A 22,785-nucleotide genomic window follows, 5' to 3' on the forward strand; every position below is an offset into this window, starting at 1 on the left:
GTGTCGTGGCCGGTGACGGTCTGTGCACACGTGCGCGTGTGTGTGAGTGCCGGAGCCCCTCACTTCTCGGTGGTGGCCATCTGCTGTTTTGAGAAGGATGCCAGGCTGGCTTACCAGGGTAAAGCACTGTAGCATCTTTTTCCTTCTATGACTTGAAAAATTTGTTTTATTTCAGAATTTTTTAATGTTCATTAGTTTTTGAGAGAAAAAGCACGAGTCACTGGGCAGGGGGTTGGTGGTAGGCAGAGAGAGGGAGACACAGAATCGGAAGCAGGCTCCAGGCCCTGAGCTGTCAGCACAGAGCCCAGTGCGGGACTTGAACTAAACTCACAAACCATGAGATCATGACCTGAGCCGATCGCTTATTTAACAAATACTTACTGAATTGGGCATTGTTCTAAGTGCTTGGGATACATCAGGAATCAAAGCAGATGGAAGACCTTTCTGATATTGAGGGGGTGGGTGCAGACAATGAGCATAGTTACAGTAGTCTTTTAAGAGGTGTTGGGGCACCTGGGGGGCTCAGTCAGTTAACCGTCTGACTTCTGCTCAGGTCATGATCTCACAGTTTGTGGGTTTGAGCCTCACGTCCGGCTCTGTGCTGACAGCGTGGAGCCTAGAACCTGCTTCAGATTCTGTGCCTCCCCCTCTCTCTGACCCTTCCCCGCTCACACTCTGTCTCTCTCTGTCTCAATAATAAACATATAAACAAACAAAAAAAGATGATAAGAGCTGTAGGAAAGACAAAGGTAAGGGAGGTGAAGGGGTACCTGGGCAGAGTGCATTTTACACGGAGGGTCAGCGTGCACCCTACTCTGAAGGCCACACGAGCAGACTGAAGGTCACAAGCGGCAGGGGCAAAAAGGGCATTCCAGGCCCAGAGGGCTCCGGCGGGGGTGGCTTGGCCACGGGGGGAGAGGGCTGGCGCAGCAGAGGCAGGCGTGGAGTCTGTCGAGGACTCTGGGGTACCCCGGGGGGAGCAGGAGCCATTGCAGGATGTGGAGCAGAGATGCGGCGTGATCTGCAGAGGTGGGAAAGGATGGCCTGCGTGAGCCTAGAACCTGGGGGCAAGGGCGGGTGCTGGGGGGCGGGTCCCAGGCAGTCGTGGCCATCAGCGAAAAGGTGACAAGAATGCGTTAGTCAGATGTTTTTGAGTGCCTACTGTATACCTTGGCACTTAACAAAAGCAGCCCTTGCTTGTTGCCATAACCCTGGACCAAGGTTTTTCTGCCCAGGAGCCCCGTGCTGGCCCCTCGCCACTGTTCCGTGGCTGGTGTGTGCCCAGCCGGCTTGCCAGTTGGTGGCAGCCTGTCCGAGCGTTTCCCTAAAGTGAATTCAGCACTTCCTGAGGGTTTTCCTAAGAACCCACCTTCGGTGGAGTGTCGGCACGTGTCTCTTGAGAGGAGCAGATGGGTTTGTCACCGGGTAACTGGAGAGCGGTCTCGTGGCAGGCAAAGCGGGCCGCCAGGCGGTGGCCTCCGGGCAGTGGCCTCCGGGTGTCAGGCACAGGCTTTCAGGCTTCCTGGTGCAGTCGCGGTGAAAAGAAATAGAGCCGCACCATCGTCTTCATCTTCGGTGTTGACGTCAGAGGTGTTTGAGGTCTTCTAGTGAGACCACAGCCATCTCAAGGTGTCCGGGTCCCCAAAGTAAGGCCGTGGCGAAGGGTCCTCGCGGGGTGTGGTTTCGTGGTTTCATCACCGTTGCCACAGAAGTCGCGAATACCAAGAAATGGGCAGTTACTGGTCTTCTGTCTCTTTTCTCTCTAGCATCACTTTTATTTGTTTTTAATTTTTATTTATGTTAGAGACAGAACATGCAAGTGAGAGAGAGGGGCAGAGAGCAAGAGAGAGAACGGGGGAGAGAGACAGACAGAAACAGCGAACGAACCCCAGGCAGGCTCCACGCTCAGCATTGACTCCAACGTGGGGCTCCGTCCCATCGCCCTGGGATCATGACCTGGGCTGAAGTCAGGAGTCGGACACTCAACCCCAGGGCCCTACCTGCCTTCTTTTTCAAGGATATCTGAATGGGCGCCGTCTGCCGTGTTTAGGCACCGAGAAGGGAGTAAACCTGCCTTTCTCTTCTCTGCTAATTGATTGCCACGGCACGTCGGTGGTGGTCAGCCCGTAGCAGATCTTGGTCGTCCCCCGCCCCGTGCTCTGCCAGCACTCAGCCTGGTGACTTCCGTAGGTCTGGGAGGGCACACGCACTTGCTACTGCAAGGGTGTTCAGTTCACAACATCAGAAATCGAAGCTATCTTCTGCGTCTCAATCTGCATATGCAAATTCCCCACTGCTGATTTGCCTCCCTTTTATTTCAGAGCCCACCTCATGAATAATTAACAAAGCAGCTGGTTTTTGCCTTTATGGCAGAAAAGTCGTTGGAAACAGGGCCAAATATGCGTTAGCTTCCTGTTGCATTTTCTGACCCAGTCATTGTTAATAACCAGCATTTAATTGTTGTCAGTTTCCAGAAGCAGTTGCCCCTTTTTACTCTCATTTCTTTTTTTTTTTTTTAAGTTTCTTTATATATTTGAGAGAATGAGAGAGAACATGTGCACAGAATGGGCGGCAGAGAAAGGGAGAGGGAATCCCAAGCAGGCTCCGTGCTGCCAGCACGGAGACCGACACGGGGCTTGAACCCACAAATCAGGAGATCACAACTTGAGCTGGAACCAGGATGCCAGATGCTTAACCGACTGAGCTGCCCAGGCGTTCCTTTTCCCTCATTTCTTGCCTCTGTTGGCTAGGGATCCACGTGGTTACAAGCTGTGGGAACCTAAGTTTGACCTCGAGACTCCTGAACAAAAATTTCGGAAACCAGTGTCCTGTCCATACAGGTGACAGCCTTCCTGTGGCAAGGCAGCCCCAGGTCTCCCTGAAGAGCCCGGGCCACGTGTGGAGGGGCCGCGCTGGGCTGGCAGGCGCTGTTTCTCAAAGTCCAGAAAACCCAAACCACCGATGACAGGTCAGCCCCGCCCTCAGTGTGGTCCGAGATAGGCAGGTACTCGGTCAAGTTTGTCTTTACTCGGTGTGGCCACTAGGAAGGTGCGTGTGCCTTTACCCGGTACAGATGTGTGTTCTGGGGCTGTGCCGAGGTTCCATCCCGGGCTAGAGCCCCCTTGATCCTAAGTACCATCCTTTACATCCATAAGGTACTACTGTTCGTGCTCAGGTGTCCAGGAACAAATCTGACCTTACCAACAGGGATGAGATGCCCATGTGGGGTATTTTAAGATCAATTTCCCTTAACACATCTCCCTCATGGCCCTGAGCTAGGAGCCCGCGACTGTGGCTTCCTCCGCCAGCTTGGAGAAATGCCTGCTTTCTCTGCTCTGCTCCTCGGGCCCCACAGCCCCTACTGCCACCACCTGTTCTTGACACTGCCCCTCGGAAGGATCCGCAGACAGCTGCTGCGGCTCCTGAAATTCCTGCCTCTCTGAATCATCCAAACATGGGAGTCTAAGGATGTGAGGACAACCAACCATCACTGTCCCGCGTGAGACAGGAGCCTTAAGGACAGGAGGGGTTAGTAAATATCTGCAGCGTGAAATGCCGCCCAAGTGCTTGTGGACGGGAAGACACGTCTGCTGATTATTGGCCAACTCGTTAGCTGGGCGCCTCCATCTCCGGGGACAGAGGCTGGCCCTCCTCGGCTCTGAGGATCGGTGCAGGAGAGGGAGAGCGGGGTGCGCGGAGGCCTGGGCCGGTGCTCGGGGACCCAGATCGTACGAGCAGGGACTCTTTGGCCTCGCCTGACTTGGCAAGGCCGCAGTCTGCTCTTGTAGAGGAGAGTCGGTGTGGTGGGTCCGGAAAGAGAGCCGTAGAGAAGAGGCTCGCGTCCCCTGGGTGGTGGCTGGGCGGCTTCCCTGAGCCTGGAGTGTGCAGCTCCGCGACCGGAGCCTGGTGTCAGAACCTCCCAACAGTGTGGACCGTTTTGAAGATTTCCCTCGGAAAAACTGGTCCCCAGTTATTAAAAAGGGGGAGTGAGCACAGATTTCAGACAGGGGCACAGACGGGTTACCTTGGTTATTATTTCTCATCGATTGGGAAAAGGAGTTCACTTTACTCAGTAAATAGAGCTTTGATGGATTCCCAGGATCCTTCCAGGAGCTGATCTGCTAAAATGACACTTTTTATTACTGTTCATAAACGCCAATCTCCAGGTGCTGCTGGGATATCAGGTCTAAGCTGTGGGCAAACTTGCCAGTCCAGTGGCTCAACCAGCGAGGGCGAGAGAGGCTGCTGTCCAGCGCCTGCGCCCGTCCGTGAGACGCGCAGCCCGCGGAAGCGCCGGGGTCAGGGCCTCTCAGAGCCCCCTCCGGCCCCGTGGGAGCGAGGAGAGGAGACACTTGATCGTCACCGGAATTGCAGTGTATTTGAGGGGAGCTGGGTGTAGGGACATCTTTCTTTCCTCAGACGAGTGCTGAGCGAAGGCGTAGCCAGAGCTCAACGCCTGGGAACCACCTCTGCCTTTTATCCGCCCAGCGCTGGGCTCTAGAACGGGGGCCTCTCTCGTATCTTGAAAACAGGGCTGGAATTTTCACCATGGAGTGTCTGATGGACATCTCCAAACTGCTGGCAGTCCTCAGGGGATGAACTGTTTTATGGGCTGTTTTAGAAACTTAATAATTGCCTTTCTCCTTTTTAAAATTGTTTTCATTTCCTTTTTCTATTTTGAAAGTTTGTTTTGAAAGAGTGTGTGCACGTTATAGGGGAGAAGCAGAGACGGGGGTGGGATGGGGAAGGGGAGAGAGAAAGAGAGAGAGAATGAATATATCCCAAGCAGGCTCCGCACTGTCAGCGCAGAGCCCAGCTCGGGGCTCAAATTCACAAACTGTGAGATCAGGACCTGAGACCAAACCAAGAGTCAGACGCTCAACCGACTGAGCGCCCAGGCCACCTCGAATTTCCTTTTTTTATGCATTTTTCAGATACATGGGTAAGAAGCCCACTAGCCGTCAGTATTGGGTACTTTGGAATGAATTTGGATTTATACGCCCAGGAGTACAGACACGTGGATGGGGGCCCCGAGGGCGGGGCTCGTGGCGTGAACATTGATAGCAGGAGTCACAGGTGTGATGGGAGGCACGATAAAGCCTTTGGGACCTTCTGAATTTTATAACATTTGCGTGGACTAGCTATTGAAAAATAAATGGAATTAGGAAAATTCTTTCTGAATATAAAGGTCTGGGGCTTTCATTTTTCATGAGAAAATACCACCTTGATCACGTCTTAGTTTCTTACGAAGCAGTCTTCCCTCGTTTCTGCGGCAAACACGGAGCAGCTGCCGCCGTCCGAGGCCCCGGGACTGGCGAGGGGAAGGGGGCCCTGCCCCCTAGGGGTTCTTACACAGTAAGGTCCGAAGTTCTGTTGGGTTTATTCAAGTGATACTTGGGTCCTGCCCTGTAGATGCTTTTTGAAGAATTTGAAAGAAAACACACCAGGAACCATTGAGGTGGTCCATTGCGTTGTGCTGAGAGTCTTGGGCTGCCTGGCAAGAGGGGGCGCAGGAGGCCGCCAGGCACACGTGGCGCTCTGAGACCCCATCCTGACCCCCCCCCCCCCGTTCTCCCCCCAGCTCTGCAGTCCTTCATTCGAGCCTACGCAACCTACCCCCGGGAGCTGAAGCACATCTTCCACGTCCGGGCACTGCACCTCGGTCATGTGGCTAAGAGCTTCGGGCTGAGAGATGCCCCCCAAAATCTGAGTGTCCCGGCTGTAAAGAGAAGAAAAGTAAACATGAACAGGTGAGAGGAGTTGCACGTGCCCTGGACAGCCGGCGGGAGGTCTGCGCACACGGCAGCAGGGAGGTGGGGGTGGGGGCCGGGCTGCCGCATGATCCCTGTGAACCCTTCCATCTTCGGGTTTTGTGGCAAATCATCACCAGCACCCGCCCCTCTCGCAGCATGGTAAGTGCTGAGACTGAGAGGGAAAACACTTCATCTGAATGTTTTTAAGGCGCCTGCAGAATGCGGTGGGGCCGTCCTGTCGGGTCCAGATGGTGGTGGGACTATTGGGGCAGCAAGACACGCGTGTTGTGGGGCTGCCCCCGCCGCCCACCGGCTCAGCGACTTGGGGCCTTGCTGGAGTCGGAGCTTCAGGTGTGCCATGGTTCACCCTGGTCAGCCTCCCGGCGCCTCTGCGAGAACTTCTGGGGTGTTCTGGGAAGTCACCCTGGTCCTGTCCTGGTGAGGTGGGAGGGTCTGGGTGGGGCCTCACTGCCCCGGCCGCTCTCCTCGGTGCTGACAGGTGCATCTGGTGCGAGCGCCCACAGAGGCAAGCCCGCCTGTCCCCTTCCCTCAAAGGCATGCGGTAAACTGTCCAGAGGCCCGAGTCAGAGTGGGGAGTGCTCCAGGTCCACCTCCACGGCTCCCGGAGTCCTGAGATGACTCCCCTCAGCAAAATACGTTTGTAAAAGGTGCTCCTTTAGTGCCAGAGCCAGCCCCTTTGCTGGAGCCAGAATACTGGAGTTACCTTGGACTGGTTTTATGGGGACACCAGGATGGCCTGGTGTCCCCACCTGTGTGGCATGTGAGTAGGAGGGAAACATTGAACAGGATTTGGGAGCCGAGAATCCTTGGACGCCCTGGACAGTTACCTTGCCTTGCACATCCTTCTTTTTGCTTATGAATTACAAATGTCAGAGTAGGCTTACTCTGACTGGGGGAATCTGGGGGCGTGCCCCCCTTCTCTGCGGGTGCCCGCCTGCCCGCTTGCTCGTGCGCCGTCCCCCGGTCAGGGCCCAGGCTCTCTGGACGCAGTGACGAAAGGCAGAGTGGGCCACCCAGTGCAGGGAGGTGATCACCGGTCTTAGATGCAGGGGACTCGGGCTTCGGTCCCAGCTGCACTCCGACGGGAGCTGCTGAGCTCTGGGCCGAGCCTTTGCTTCACTTCTCGAGCCTCAGTCTCCTCAGCTGCAGAAGGGAGAAGGAAACCCGTGTTTCTCAGCTATTTCACAAGGTGGTTTTGAGGCTCAGCATTAGAATGGGCTGCACAGACGACGTGCTGAGGACAGAGACCCAGAAACCGATGGGTTGAGATTCTGGGACGCCCAACCTGGTCTGTTCAGGGACATGACACCTACAAGGCCTGATTCTAATCTCAGTTTTGGAATTTTTAAGATGCTTTCTCGCTTCTCTTCTGCTAACCCCTCCTGGAGGATCATGCTCCCTTGGTTCTATGAGGCAGGTGGGCCCCCGTGCCACTGTCCGTCGTGCCCGGACGGCACCGAGACACACCCAGCTCTGCTTGCTTCCAGGCAGTTTCGAGGTGCTGCCCGTCCTGGGCAGGGCTGCGGCTGGAGGCGTCTCTGCCTGTCCCCAGGGACGAGACACCTCAGATCTGCGACGGCTGCGGTGCGCCACAGTCAGGGCGCTGCCCTGGGGCCGGAGGTAGCTGGTATCTCAGCGTGCTGACTTTGCTTGCGGGTGTGTGAGGCTCGTGGTCAGGTCTGAGGGTACCCCCCGGCGACCTGGCAGCCAGGCCGCCCTGCCGCAGCCTCTGGCACTTGGAGAAGATCGGAACGGCCCTGCCAGTGGCTCACTAGTAAGAAACACAGATTTTGGTGACTCCTCTCCCCGCAAATAAGTGCGGTCCAGATACTCCATTGTTAGCAGCTGATCTACCTTTCTGACTGGGAACTTCATTAGCAAGTGTTAATCCAGATAGCTCTGGAGGCTGGGAAGGCCGCAGCCCTCGCAGCCTTGCAGGGCGGCAAGCAGGGAGGCAGTTGGGAGGGGGACTCGGGCCAGCCAGCATTGTCCTTACCTTGAGAAGCCACTAGGGAGAGAGCAAGCCGCCGCCTCCTGCTTCAGCTGACCCTGCTGGCAGATGGGCACCAGGACTGCCGTACTCCTGTGAGCAGGGGATTTAACAGGGCTTTATTTGGGGAAGAATGGGCTGATTAGCTGATAAAGAGCATGTAAGATGGTATGGGGCAGCCTTTGATGTCTGGCCGGCCCGGCAGGGAGCTGGGTGGTGAGTGACAGCAGTGTGTCACAGGATTACTCCGCCGTGACAATGCCGCGCTCTGTTCTGGCCGTGTCACCACTCAGTTACAGCTACTTTTTCGGTTGTTATGCCCTTCTTTTGACGGTATTTCTCCCTGCACGCTTATACCCTCCCGCCCCACCCCTGCCTCGCTAGCGCAGACGGGCACTCAGGGTTACAGTAGGCACCTTTTTTTTCTTATTTGGGGAAATCTCGTCACTCCTGGAAGAAGAACGACTTGGCAGCTAATGTGCACACGGACCGTATAATTGTGGTCGGGTGAGCGGCAGAGAAGACGACGGATTTTCCACACCTCAGTCAGGGCTCAAGCGAACGCCAGTTGCTGCTTTTTGAGGACTGGGAAGAAAAGTCCATTAAACCCCACAAAGTGCAGAGAGTTCTGCTGTGGCCGCGGTGATTGTTCTGAGCTCAGGCGTCTCCTCTGAAATCCATCTGTCAAGAAAGAGAGTGGCTCCGTATGTTTTTTTGGGGTGGATCAAGTAATAGCGCTAAATTCTCCGAATGATTCTGCCTCCCGTGCTACTGGGTGAACCGCGGAGAACAGCTCTGCGTTCTGCGCACCTCTGATGCCTGTGGACCAAGTCCGTCCCCCGTGAGCACCAGCCTGTGCCCCCGCGGCAGGCACCAGACCAGGGGCTCACCGGGCGGGCCAGCTGGGGAGACGGCTTCCACGCAGTGGCAGAGGGGGTTTGATCTCGTCTGTGTGCCTCTGTTCCTTAACTCGACCGCTGTCGAGGGGAAAAAGAATGACGTCCCCAGAGGAGATCTCGATCACCAGGTCTGTGTCTACTTTCTCAGGCCTCAGTTCTGAGAGGGAACACGAAACGCTTCTCCCCGGCACACACGCAGCCGTAGTTACAAAACTCCTCTGACACCGACACAGAGACCTGCCAGGGCAGCCCCCGCCTCCGCCCTCCCCCCTCCCCAGACGCGCACACAGGGCGTCGGTGCTCCGGGTGACATGTTGAATGGCCCCTTAGCAGCACCCGTCACAGGCACAGCATTTTCCTCGTGTGGAATGCAGTTCTGGTGTTGAAGCTAGGCAGATTCCGCAGCTCCTGGGAAGCAGAGGTCAACCTGCCTTCCAAAGTTTCCATCTTCCCGGGAGGCACGGGGAGCCCGTGCTGCTGCTGCAGGAGGGCAGAGTGGCGGTGTCGGCCAGGGTGTCTGTCCGCGCGGTCGCACGCACGCACGCACGCGTGGAGAGCAGGACCACCATGGGGGCTGCGCGGCCTGCCCTCCCTCACGCTCCTGGAGAAGGCTCGAGAACATAGTGCCTCACGCGTCAGCGCCGCCGCGACAGCGCACGCGCACCCGTCTGCTGCTTTCAGCCGCCCGGTCTCCCGTGGATTCTGTGCCGGGATCAGGAACGCCCCGCTCTGCCCCACGCGACGTGATCTGTGGCTCCCAAGACTTGTCGGCCCTGCCTTGTGCCGCCTGTGTCTTTCTGACGTTTTCCTAGTGCCTAGAAACGTCTTGGACGTCGCCTTTCTCAGCAATCCAGTAACTGTTCTCGGCTCCCTCCTTTTAAAATTAGTAGAGGAAGAACAATCCAAATTGTTGGCTGTTCTTAAAAGAAATGCAGTTTTGTTTATTCAGATTTTCTTTTTTTTTTTTTAATGTTTGTTTTCGAGCCAGTGCAAGTGTGGGAGGGGCAGAGCCGAGGAGGGGACAGGATCTGAAGCAGGCTCCGCGCTGACGGCACAGAGTCCGACTTGGGGCTTGAACTCACGACCCATGAGATCACGACCTGAGGCGAAGTCAGTTGCTCAACCGACTGAGCTCCCCAGGCGCCCCCTACACTGGCTCACACCGGCCCGGTTAAAGTGTGACCAGGCAGTTCCTGATCTTATCAAACAGGCACACAGTCTAAAATGAAGGTTCTCTTGCCGCCTAACTGCTGGATCAGGTGTGCCGGGCCAGTGCTCGGCAGGCTGTGGTCAGCGACGGGAGGGTACGGGGGGCTGGCTCCACTGGGTCCTGGCCCCAGGTCAGAGCCCCCGGCGCCCCAGCACCCCGGCACCGTCTCCGTGTCTGCCCCCCGCAGGCCTGGGTCCGGTGTGTTCTCTACACCGAGGAGAGCTCCTGAGGCGGACGGTGCTCGAAGGAGCTTTCTCTGAATTCCCACAAACTTCATCACTAACGTTCAAACTGGAGGTTTTACAAGGCTCTCCTTGGAGCATTTCTCATTTTTGCAGCCTTTGCCCTGTCACTTGCTCTGACTGCCACCGTCATCGCCTGTTCGGTGGCTCTTCAGTAGCTACAAAGGGCCCCGGCCCCGACCAGTGCTCTAGGGCCTCTGGTTTCTTAGGTGCCGCCAAGGGAGGGCCATGCAGGGATTGAGCCCGGATGGAACCACTTTTGTCTGTGCCCTGGGACAAGTGACTCAGCCACGCTGCCTGGTCCCCTCGCTTCCCAAACGGGCACCGGAGCCTCACGCTGCTGCGCGAGGACCAAACGCGCCTGGTGCTAGCAGGAGTTTTCTCTGAATTCTCACGAGCGCGCAAGAGCGCTTGCTGATGGCGGTCGCAGAGGCGGTGCTGGTGGCCGTCACACCCCTGTGCGTCGCCCTGAGGCGGGGGCAGGACAGCTTCTAGCACCCGAGAACTTCTCAGCAACAACCTTGAATCCGTGGAGCCGGCCCGCTCCCACACGGGCATTGAGAAGCTGCGGCTGCACCTCCGTGTATAGCAATATTCTCATCATTAGGAGCAGCCTGCCTGCCAGTTTTTATGTGGCATTTACAGCCTCCCTCCTATCACTTAATTAGCTGAAGGCACACCTGGAGTCTTGCCCACTGTGAAAATTTTCTCAATTTCATTGAGCCAGTTATCCTGTAAAAGACAGATTGGCCAAACATGAGATCAGAGGCTAGACAAAGCCGTGCTAGAGAACGTGGAGTCTCTGCGCCAACCCCCGCCTCTGGGTCGGGTTCCTCCCTGGTTGGTCTGGAGCGGCGTCAACACTGCTGACCCCTCAGGCCACCTGCTGGTCTTCTTCCCTCAGCTTCTCAAGCCCGGCCACAGGCCGAAGAGACTGCACCCTCACCCGTCACCCTGCCGCCAGCCTTCCGGTGCGTCTCCTCGCTCTGATGACTTGCGCAGGTGACAACAGCAGGCCCCTCTTCAGCGGCTCTGCGTGGCCCCCATTTGCCCAGGTCCCAGGGCCTTCGCCAAGTGCCTGGGGCCTGGCCTCTCCCTGCTCTTCATCTTCTGCGAGGAGGTCTTCTCGGGGCCACCTGCCAGGTTGGCACCCCAGCCTCCCCTCCCCCCACACCGCCATCTCTCTCTCTGTGCGGGTGGTGCGTGTCTGTCTCCTCTCGAGTGACCTTGCGGTGGGGACCCTGTCTGCTTCTCCTCCCCTTTTCCTTGGGACCCGGCACTCAGCGGCTCCTCGGGGAACGGCTCTGAATAGATGAGCGTGACCTGCCAGCGGCCTGGGATCCTGAGAGGAAGGACACAGTGGGAAGGAAAGAGAGATAAGAGAAAGAGAGAAAGAAATGACTCTTACCTGTTTAGTGGACCCGGCAAACAACAAATCCTGCAAGGGGTAGAGGACATGTGTTTTTCAGAGCACGTTCCACTGAGCTAGGCTGTCCCTGGAGAGCAAGACGGGGCCACCTTCCTCTGGCCCAGTGGCCCTGACTCCACGGTGGAGGAGCTTTGGGGATCAGCCCAGAGTGTGGGCATAAGCAGGTTCAGGATTGGGGTCTCTGCACTGCCTCCACAGGACCAGAGCAGACTCCCCACTGGAAGATCTGATCGCTCGGCTTCAGCCTGAAAACCAGGGGGAATCCGCTGCGGACCAGCAGAAGCAGCCTTGAGGACAGACGTGCATGTCCTATGGAGCAAGGGAGCAGAGTCTGCTCCCCAAGCCTCCCTGGGGGCGGCGTGGACAGTACAGGTGCCCAGGCCCCCACCCGGGAGACCGCGCACGGGTCAGTAAAGGCTCAAGTCCTGAGGAGTGGGGTGGAGGTAGTGGTCATGAAGTTGACCTACAGATCTCAAAGACGTGGGCCCAGGTCCTTGGAGCAGGCGGGGAGAGGGGTGTCCTCCTTAACGCAGGAGGGCGTGAGATGCTGGCTGGGTGTATCTGTGGTCTGATTCAAGTTAGGATTAGTTAACAATACTGTGACGTAGAACCGGAGGGGGGCCGGGCGGGCTGTAGGCAGGAGCGTCATCTTCTGACCTCTGGCAGGGCAGACACGATGTGGCTCGCTTTGAAGCCCATCCCGGATTATCTCCGTGGGACGTCTGTAGGGAGGAGAACATACTCTCGTCCACACTGGGACGGGACAGGACGAGTTCCATGGAGCGTGGCCGGAGAACACAGCCCAGGGTCATCGCTCAGGGACTGCGCATTGGCGAGCCACCTGTCGGTTAGCGGGCTCGCCGCCCACTCGAGCAGCTGCAGGAGGCGGGCGGGGCTCCCACGGAGGGCCTGCCTCTTGCACTCAGGCCACGCGGTACAAACCCGGTTTCAGTTCCCTTCCCTCCTCTCCGCTCCGATACCGCAGGCCCTGCCGTTCGGAGCTCTGGCTTAATTACTGCTGCGCGCACACGGCTTTTACACCTGGCCTTTTGCTGCCGCCACTATTCCTCTTCCTCCGACACCATGCAATTACCAGCCCTGCGCCTCTTCGTGGAACAAACACACCCTTGTTCCCACCCGGCTAATGAGACGATTAGAGGGATTTCACGGTGACCCTGCTCTTCCTCCACACCTGGGTCACCTGCAGACAGCAGGAAGCACGGAGGGTGTTTTCAGTCAGGCCATCAGGGCTGACAAGAAAGAACAGGAACCCAGCCGGCCTCTCCAGGGAGGGTGCTCAGCGGTCACATTCACTGTGGGCACCTTGCAGGCACCGGAGCAGGGGGCGCAGCCGGCCCCGCCCAAGTCAGTTGAGGCTGCTCGCAACAGGAGAAGGCCCTTCGTCAGATCGGCGGGGAGGGAGGCAAGAACGGGGTGGTCCTAGCGCCCCCCTTGCTACATGTCATCCTGAACCACTCCTCGCCCCTGCGGGGGTGACCCATGCCTCTGATCTGTCCCCCTGGTCCACGGGCCCCTTGCTGAGTGGGAAGGTGTGCGTCCTCAGCCCTTCCTCCCTCTCCCTCCTGCCGGGAGGCCGGAGCCCTTGCATCCTGTGACAGCCTGTGACGAAACGACTCGAGGTCTCTTTCAGACGTCCTCTTCACTCCGGTCCTGGTGTGACGGCAACAGTGTAAAGCGGAGAGTAACGCCTGAACTAGTCAGTAGTCCAGAGGAGGGCTGCAGTGTGAGCGCCGTGCCAGAGTGGCAGCGTGGGGCTTGGGAGGGCTCCCGGGAGCCCTCAGCTGTGCCAAGGCCGTGTGCCTGTCTCGCCCAGACCACCGGGGCCCTGGGACCCAGGCTGGTCCCCGCTAAGCCGGGGAAGGCGGGTGTGCCTGGGCCCCCCCGCCCCAAGTCTGAGAGGGCCTACAGCCCACATCCCAGCACTTTGCTGGAAGCTCCCAGTTTCTAGAGTTGGTGTTGGACCAAGTGACGGGTATTTGAACCCTGGCACAGATGCTTTCCTGTGTGAGCAGACAGTTGTTCGCATGACCAGAGAAACCGACTTAAAGCAGGAGTCCAGTCCGTTAACGTGTGGGGACGAGTTTGACGTGGAGCCGCCAGGGTAGTGACCCCAGAGTGGTGGCCGAACTTTATGTCTTCAGGGCAGTTTCCTCCAAGATCCCTGAGGAGAGAGGATTACAGGGAGAATCTGGACCCGGTGCTTCCTCTGGTTTCCACCCGGGTCTAGTGCAGCCGGAGAAGCCTGGGCCTGGAGTCAGTGTCCCGAGCTTGAGCCCAGCCCTGGCAGCAGCGCACCTGCGTGTGCAGCCCGTGGGGTCCCAGGGGTGCGGCCCGGCCCGGCGCGGAGCCTGGAGTGGCTTCTCGGGAAACGCTGCTCCCTCCCACCCTCCCACCTCCTCTCTCTGAGTCCATGAGAAGGGTGAGCGCTCGTGGGAGTCTTCCCGAGGGCTCCTGCCACCGTCTGCCCTTGACCTGCCTGTTGCATGGTTCCTGGGTCTGAAGGCCTCTCACCACCTGCACGGGAGGGGGCTCTGTTGCCTGTTGGAGCGCCTGGGGATGAGCCCCGGTGGGCCACTTTCAGGTTCCACCCGGAGGTCTCATTTCCGTTCTGTGGTCTCTGTGAGATTCTAATGCTGGATGTGCACGATATGCAAACACGAAAATACAAGGCGTTGTTCGCGTTGATCAAAGCCGTCCCCGGTCCACATGACACATGTCGGGCCGCTGATGACGGCGCCCCATCTCCTGCCTCTTCTCTTTCCCGCACTGTTAATAACAATAACAGTCAACGCCGAGTGGGGTTCTCACAGCAGGCATTGTGAGAAGCACCTTGATTCCTCAGTTCCCTGAATCCTTTTGAGAGTGGGCAGACCGCCTGGGGAGAGACAGGGGCCTGGGCCAGACTCCGCCCCACAGCCCGAGACGGGGCGTCCTCCCCGTTGGAGGGGCTGGCTCTGCCCTGAGTTCTTTTCCAAATCTGGGTCATGAAACTACCCAAATGTGCAGGAGAGACGGACCAGCACAGGGGAGAGCGATCGCATCTCTCTGTCTGTTGACGGCAGGGGCAGGGACCGCGGCCGCCCTCCTGCGGGCTCAGCACCGGCCGGGCTGCCTCCGTGCAGCGAGCCGCCTCTCTGGGTCCTGCCCCCGACGGGCACCCTGCCCTCCTGGCTCCCGGCCTCCCGCATTGTTGGCATCTGGGCCGCCCTGTGGCTCAGACTGAAACTGGCCAACTGAGTCCCTGCTTGTTTGCACGTGTGCGAGTTCAAACCGCCCAGCGGCTCTACCTCCAGAGCAAGGCGATGCCTGTGCCCGGCGCATCTCACCTTTTACCCGAGGCTGTCCCCTTGGCCTGCTGGGCTGTTGCAGGTGTTCTGTCACCCAGGGTGGCCGCTGTCCCTGCAGGCTGCTCTTCATCTGCACATGTGATAAATACGCTTCCTAATATCATCTGAGACATCGATAATGTCAAACCGGACGGGCCCCCGGGCTGCGCTCTGGGGTTTGGTGCCGAGATGCTGCCCGAGCTCATCGGTCCGAGGCAGCGCATTCAGGACGCAGTCAGCCCGGCTGCAGGTGCGGCTCGTCATTCCCATGTCCACGTGGTATTTCTCCATCTTCGTGTTTTCACGGAGAGTTAGCGCGTGCCGAGCACTCTGACATGCTCATTAGGCCTGTGGATGGAGGCACTTTCTGACATGGGGGACATCAGCTAGATGAGGGGCGAAGCCGGGCTTCCAGCTGGGGACAGCAGACTTCGGGCTCCCGCCCGCTCCAGCACGGCCCCCCGGCCTGGCGATGTCCGGGCCCAGGTCCCGACAGAGCTGCTCTAATGGTTTGTCACTTGAGGCCCCATCCGTTTCTGGGACTCTGATTCCACTCTTCACGTTGAGGTCTCTGCCATCTCTGAACGTTGTCTTCTGTCCTCTGTTTCATCGTGCATGCCCTGCCAGGCGGCAAAATCAATCCCAGTGTCGATGTATTGATTGCCTGTGACCTGCGTGGCCTGGCAGCGTGCCCGCCCTCAGCCCAGGACTCAGCTCTTCTCCGCTTTTCACTGGGTCTTGTTCTTGTATGTGAGGCAGAAACCCACTTTTCCTCACTCTCTGTGTCCACAGAGTCACGCTCGGGTATTTTTCTGCAGTGACCAGGCGCCCCAGCAGGGCTCCCCTGGGGTGGGGCGTCTTCTGAGGCCCTGGTGGTCTGACGGAAGCTAAAGCTGGTTTGGTCCTAGGAGACCGCAAAGAAAGCACCCTTCAAACGGTCCACCCGCCAGCTTACATCTCTGCCGGAACAGAACCACAGGTTAAAGGAGGCTTGATAGCGTGTAGGCTAAATTAGCACCCACACCAGCAGATTCCTTACCTGAGCCCCTCGGCTACCCCGGAGGGACTGCCTGTCAGGTTCTCCTTGGACTTGTTCCTCTGCCATCTGAGAGCCACCGGAACCCCGCTCAGACATGCGGCCTTTCCTTCACCTGTGAGGGCGAAGCGGGAACGGGGAAACTTTGGAGTCCACATCAAGCCTTCCAGAAGCATCACCATCTACTGGCAATGCTTAGGACCCAGGCTTTTCTTCCAGGTGGGGGGCTTGCTTCCCTCCAAGTCCTTGATGTGTGTGGGGGCGGGGGGGGGGTCTCACTGTGTCCGTGGGTCATGTGCTCACATACAGAAGCCTTCAGATCAGAGAGGAACATTTCACCACTCCTCTGTCTGTGTTTCTGTCTGTTTTAAGAGAAGAAAAATCTCACAAAATCAAGTAAACTAAAAGCCAAAGCAAAGAGGTTTTCTTAAGTAAACATTAAAATACTTTGAAATTTCGGCAGCATAGGGCAAACTTCTACCATTTGCTGTTTTTCCTAAAATAAGTACACTGTTCTTTGTGATCATAAAAATAATACGTGTTCGTTGTAAAAAATTCAGGAAGTACAGAAAAGCTTAGAAATCACCCATCAGCCCACAACCCAAGTTACCCTTGAGTCACATTTTTTATACCCTTCAGACTTCCACTGCGAGCATGCTTAGGTGGGTTTCTTTGTATCCATAATGGAATTGAACAAATCGTGTGTTTTTTTTTTTTAAACTGCTGTTTTTCACCGAAGTTAATCCAACTGTAACTTTTAAGATGCGCGCTGCCAGAGCCGCCAAGATTGAGATTTTGAGACAACGTGAACATCGCCTCGGGCTAGAAATACCTTGTGCAGGGGGCTTGCTTCTTGTTTTGACAGCAGCTCAGCAGCCCAGCGGTTAAGTGCACAAGTCACGGGGCCAGATTCCGGGACTGGGGTCCCTGGGCGCCTCCTCCCTCTTCTGTGTCTGTTCCTTCACCAGTAACGCGGGGGTGCTAACAGTCGTGTTTCATGGGTTCGTGGGTGAAATAAGTGAGTTCAATACCTGTCCAGTGCCAAGAACAGCACGTGACCCACAGTAAGCGCCGGGTGAGTGTCAGCAGAATTATTCTCCAAGTCGGGGGCCAGTGTGAAAGACTGACTTGTTTTATCTTTAAACTCTTCACCACCCACGTAAGTGGTATTTGCTCATGTGTGGGGTTTTTTTTTAATTTTTAAAATATTTTTATTTTTGAGAGAGACAGCATGAGCAAGGGAGGGTCAGAGAGAGAGGAAGACACAGAATCTGTCGGCACAGAGCCTGATGTGGGGCTAGAACTCACAAACTGCAGGATCATGACCTGAGCGGAAGCCGGACGCTCAGCCGACTGAGCCCCCCGGCGCCGCTGCCTGTGTTCTGCTCCGTCTGGTAGGTCTCCGTCGTGTTGGCCACCGCCTTCCTCATCAGCTTCTCAAGTATCCCGTACAGGAAGTGTTCTGAGCCTCAGGGAGAGTCACGGGGTGCATTTCAAGTCCTGGGGAATGGATTTAGTGTCCAGTGACTATCTTGGACAACTGTTGGGAAGGAATAGTTAAACCAGAATAAAACGTAGATGGAATTAAGGCAGCAGCAGACCAAAGGAAAATACGTTCAAGCTGGTTTTTTTTAATGTTGTTTATTTTGAGAGAAAGAGCGCAAGCATGAGCAGGGGAGAGGCGGACCGACAGGGAGAGTGAATCCCCAGTCACCTCCATGCTGCCGGCGCAGAGCCCCATCCAGGGCTCCATCCTGCAGGCTGTGAGATCATGACCTGACCTGAAATCAAGAGTCGGCCGCTCAGCCAGCGGAGCCACCAGGCGCCCCTGCTTAAACATTCTGAAATGCTGGGTTGAGGAAGACTGTTCTGGGCGTGATCCTAAAGCTGTGAAACGTAAAAGAAAATATCGTTTGACCTGACAAGACATAAATTAAAGAAGATAAAGTGAAAAACCGTCCTGTAAAAGGATGCTGTGAACACAGTCCTGAGCCGGGGCGGCTTCCTGCCTGGGGTGGCCTTCTGCGAATCTGTCAGTAAAGAGAAGGTCCCGAGGCCCCTCTTCTGCAGTGGTCAACCAACGGGCATATTGATTTACTAATTAGGCTGTGATTTTACCTTATTGGCAGTGAAAGTGGCATCTGCCCGTCCTGCCGGGTAATCCAGCCTGGTAACCGAGGGGGGTTATTCAGCCTTCACTACAAGGAGTTCCCTGTGGTTAGATAAACTGATCTGTTGCTTGGAAACTGCAGGATTACTCTGGTGGACTGGGAAGTCCATTCAAGAGGGGCTTGAGTATTTGGAGGGCGAGGAGGGCAAGGAAGTTGGCAGGTGCCCGGGAGAAGTGCGGCTTGGCAGAAGAGGGAGCCGAGAGGCCACATGCACCCGGCGCAGGCCTGGGTTAGGACAGTCCACCTTCCCGTCTGTGCTCTGCCTTCCCGGCACCGGGCCTCCGAACAAAGGAACAGCGAGCTGGGTCCCGCTGCTCCCACAGCAGCGGGGAACCCCCTGCAGGGTGCACCCTGAGGTTTACTTCCTGGGGAGGGGGTCTGGGTCTGGGAGATGAAGCCCTGCTTGCCCTCTGGACTGCCAGGAGCCTCGGACCTTGGGCTTGGGTCCCAGGTCAGAGGTAGGTTGCCCGGCAGGAGATGGCAAGATAGCAGGACGTTTTGAGATCAAAAGCTGAAAGCAGGCAGGACCATCTCCCAGATGCGCTTCCTAGGCGTCCCCTGCCACAGTCTGGCCTCGAAGCTCCCCAATAAGCCTGCCTCCTCACTGCCACCCTGTACCCACCAGACGGGACCTCGCACTGCCTGGGCCCCAGCTGTGTGTGTCTGGGAAGGGGCAGAAGGGGGCCCGTGTGGCGCCCCCGCCAGGTGGCGGCCTGCACATCTCTCCGGCTCTGCCCCCGCGGCTGGAAGTGTGCCGCCTCGGGCTGTCTCTGGAAGTGTGCCGCCTCGGGCTGTCTGTGCCCACTCTGTCGTCCCATCGCCAGTTAGGGCATCAATCGCCCCAGTCCAGTTCGGGTTATTTACTGTGCTTTGGCTGTGGCAGGAGCAGTCACCCAAGTGGTGGAGCCCATGCCAGGGAGAGTGTTTTGACTGGAATTTTGCATATTTTGAAACTCCGGTTGTTAGATTTAAAATTATACACATTGTGAGTACCTGGCTTCAAACGGGGAAGAAGCAACATTTCTTCCTGTCAGAACCTTCTCACTCCGTCTGTCATGTAACCCGACTAAAAATAAACTACAGGCACAAGAACTGGCAGCCTTCAGTTTGGAACAAGTTCAGTGCCCTGAGCTGCAGGCGTGGCTCCCGCCGCCTCCCAGCCTCCCAGCCACACGCTGCCCCCCGCCCCCTCCAGAGATGCGGCCCCTCCGCCGGGCCCAGCAGGGCACACAGTCCACCCCGGCCCGGGGAGTTAGGGTGATTGCCCTGCAGGAGAGGGGCATGCAGCCTCAGGTGCCCAGCCTGGGTGTTGAGAGCCCCCAGGGTCAGGCCTGCCTCCCGTGTGGGCTTGGGGGAGCCGCTTGGTTGGCGTCTCCGGACCTCAGTTTCCTCATGTGTAACCAACTGGCCAGCAGCCTGTGCGTCGTCTCTAATCCGTCCAGCACCTGTGAGCCTTGTCGTGAGTGTGGTCCCCGCTGTTCAGATGAGGAAGCCGAGCCGCCTCCGGCCAGGCAGCTCCTTCATCCCCAGCTCTCCTCTTTGTCCCCACGTGCTCCTCAACATCCAGCCTCTGCCCCCTGCACTATCCCATGTGACCTCAGAACTCCTCCCCCCCCCACCCCTGTCAGACCGTGGTTCTCCGCCACCCCCGCTCCTGCCAGGCCTCCTGACTCGGGCGGCCCTGGACCAGCAGCCTGGCGGCAGGAGCGCAAGCCAGAGCGCCTCCGCGTCCCTACCTGCGAGCGAGTGGGTCTCGGGCGAGGCACCTAACGCTCCTCCAGAACAGACTCCTTGTCTGTGAAGCCAGGGCGCTGTCATACCTCCCTTGTCCAGCGGAGAGCATGTGAGACGCTGCGGCACCCGGCAGGTGCTTCCCCACGGACGTGTCCGTGCGCACTCATGGTAAACTCGACTGACCCTTAAAAGAGTCTCAGATCATCTGGTTTCCCAACAAAGGGTGACTTTCTCCCTGTGCGTCAGGGTAGAAAACCATGCTAGGCCTGTCACACCCGTCGCCTGAGCCCCGCCCCATGGAGGTGTAAGTGCCTAGTGAGGACTGGGTCCCAGGGCTCTGCCGCCGTTCCCTTCCAGCTCAGGAGCACAGCAGCGGTCCTGTTGCTAATTCTTGAGTTTTAACAGCGCCCCGTTCTATTCTGACTACAACGTTAGCCCAGCTGATCTCCAAGTATTTCAAAGAAAATGTAACTGCGTTGCAGAGGGTGACGTGTGCCTTCCATAAGGACTCTCAGACCCCGCCGCTGGGGGTTGGGGGAATTGCCAGCCCAGCAGAGTGGGTTTAGTGGTGATGGTTCTCTCGTCGTCGTTTGGGTTAAAATCCTGTCTTAGGAAACGTTTACGCTTAGATATCCGCAATCACTCTTCCCCATGTGCAGTTGAACTTCTACCAATTTCTCCCTCTGATCTCCGGATCAAATGGTGAGGCTGCTGTCTCTTGAAAACAGTTACTGGTGTTCAGCGTTGGAGATTGATTTTCAGCCTTTGGCACTTTGCTCGTGGGTTGGAGCGGGGAGCGCCCCCTCTCGCTCCGCACCCACGCCTGTGGTCCGCGGAGAGCTGGCCGTCCCGCCTGCCCGTGCGGACCCTGGGTTTGGGGTTTTCTAGGTCAGAAATGTTTACAGGAGGCTCTTCAGTCAGTGATGAGGAGTCTGTGACGGACAGCCCACCCCACGCACCGTGTGGGCCCCGTGGGGAGGAGGCTCTGAACCCCACTCGTCCGGAGTCGCTGGCCGGCTTTCACAGCTGTGTGTTGCTGAGTTTCAAGGCGGGTTTTCCCCCCATCCTTTGGCAAACTGCTGTATCATACACTTCCTTTGCCATCAGAGTGTGAGTGTGTATCGGTCTTTTTTTTCCATGAAAACAACACAGAACAAAGCCTCACTTTTAAAAATGCCATGATATTTTGCCACCGTTATGAAAATCTGTCAGTGCCGCATCTAATCTTCTGGTGCATAGAATATCAAAACAAGCACCATTGAAGGGATTGTACTTCTGTTAATACAAAAATGTCAGTCCCGCCGTCTCGGAGCCAGCTGCTATCAGCCTCTTTCCAAATGGGAAAGAAAAAGATAATAAAGTTTCTTTTCCCCTCTCTGCCCTTGCTGTTCTTCAGGCCTGGCCTTCACAAGAAGACCCCGAGTAAACGCCGCCTTGCTGAAATCTTGCGTTCAGAATACTCCAGTGGGATGGAGGCCCGCGTCGCCAAGGTCAAAAAGCAAAACAAACACGCGGCTCCCAGCAGCCGGCCATGCAGCGCGGTCTGCAGCGGGCGCCCAGCCTCGGCCGTGGGAAAAAAGAAGAAACGCTCTCCCTAAGACGGAAGGCCCCAGAAAGACCTACTGGGGGACAGCAAGACTTCCCAAAAAAGTTTCTTGCTTTTTGTTTTAACTCTGCCTCCACAGGCCTGGGGCTTGGGGGGGGAATCCCAGAGGCCCCCCGAGACCTGGGCTGACACCCTGTTCGCATCAGGAGCATTGTGGGAAAGCCTGGTGCCGCCTTTCCCTGCAGACAAGCCGCCGACCCGGAGAAGCCACGGCCCTTGTCCCGGTGGGAGCAGGAGGCAGCGCGGTGTGGACCCGCCAGCGAAGGCACCAGCCCGCACGCTCCCCCTCCCTGGCGGCCTGAGCATCGGCGGGAAGGCCCCGTCCTGCCTGGTGACCGTGTTCTCCAGGTGTCGCAAAGTTTTACTTTAGTTGCCCCATCAACGCCTTGCTTAATGTGAATTTTATAAAATAGGATTTTTTAAACTGGGATGCAATTTGCTAAAGAGAGAAAAAAAATCAACACATCTTCTCGATATACAAGTGCTTTGCTCAAAGGACCAGCAGGTTTGGGGTGTGGGTCGGGAGGCCGTGGGCCCGTCGGCAGGCAGCTCCAAACCTCACGCCACACTCACGTACGTGCCTGACCACCTCTTTTATGTCCACGGGAAACTTCCTGTCTCATGGCTGATGGGTTTACTGGTCTTTTTTTATTTATTTATGCTTTTTACTGTTGCCTTTTTATTCTTTGCCTTTGAAGTCAAAAGGCACCAGTCTCCAGAGCATTCTCTCCCATCCCGTAGAATCCCATCTTGCCTTTCAGTCTGGGGTCCGGGGGCTCCTCCCCCACTGTGTCCCCCCTCCCCTCCTCCAGATTTGAAAGAGGCCCCCTGGGCGAGCTGATTGCCCAGTGTCAGATTGGGACCCGGGGGTTCCAGAGGGCTGGAGCTCAGCACCCCTGCTGGGAGGTGCCCGGTTCTCCCCGCCTTCCCCTCGCCCTCCTCGCCTTCGAAAGTCCTCCTCTTCCATTTCCTGCGATGGGTGCTGAGGCCCCACTTCGGCGCCCTCTAGGTCCACAGGAACTGCATGGCCGGGGGTGGGTCGAGAGTGGTGCTGGATGGGCGGCCACGGGGTCCACAGAGGGCCCGGCGGCCTTGCTCTGGCGGCGGAGCATCGCTCACACCCACACCGGAGGCCCCGGGGACCGCGCGAGCGTGAGCCCCGCGAGCACTAATCCTCTGCAGGCGGGGGGACTGACCTTCTCCCCACGGCTGTCACGTAGCGCGGTTGGTGAAGTTTCTAACAACAACAATAAAGCCCTAGAGCACTTGTCCAGCTGACTCGGGGACCTGCCACCGTTCTTTTATTTCCCAGTGTGATGGTTCACATGATTTGGGTGAGAAAAGGAG

At 57.2% G+C, this 22,785-nt stretch overlaps 1 protein-coding gene across 1 annotated transcript in view; it reads left to right on the forward strand.

Annotated features, from left to right (window-relative positions):
* Nucleotides 1–22,717, forward strand: part of DDX31 (DEAD-box helicase 31) — a gene marked incomplete at its 5' end in the record, with an annotated part of 66,862 nt that extends 44,145 nt beyond the window's left edge. The window contains 2 exons of the mRNA XM_029921051.1: nt 5,582–5,750; nt 21,229–22,717. Coding sequence (XP_029776911.1) covers nt 5,582–5,750; nt 21,229–21,430 — 371 coding nt within the window. The remainder of the gene's footprint in view (nt 1–5,581; nt 5,751–21,228) is intronic.
* Nucleotides 22,718–22,785: the final 68 nt, after the last annotated feature.

Source organism: Suricata suricatta, chromosome 13 (assembly GCF_006229205.1).
Source record: "Suricata suricatta isolate VVHF042 chromosome 13, meerkat_22Aug2017_6uvM2_HiC, whole genome shotgun sequence".
Classification (NCBI taxonomy): Eukaryota; Metazoa; Chordata; class Mammalia; order Carnivora; family Herpestidae; genus Suricata; species Suricata suricatta.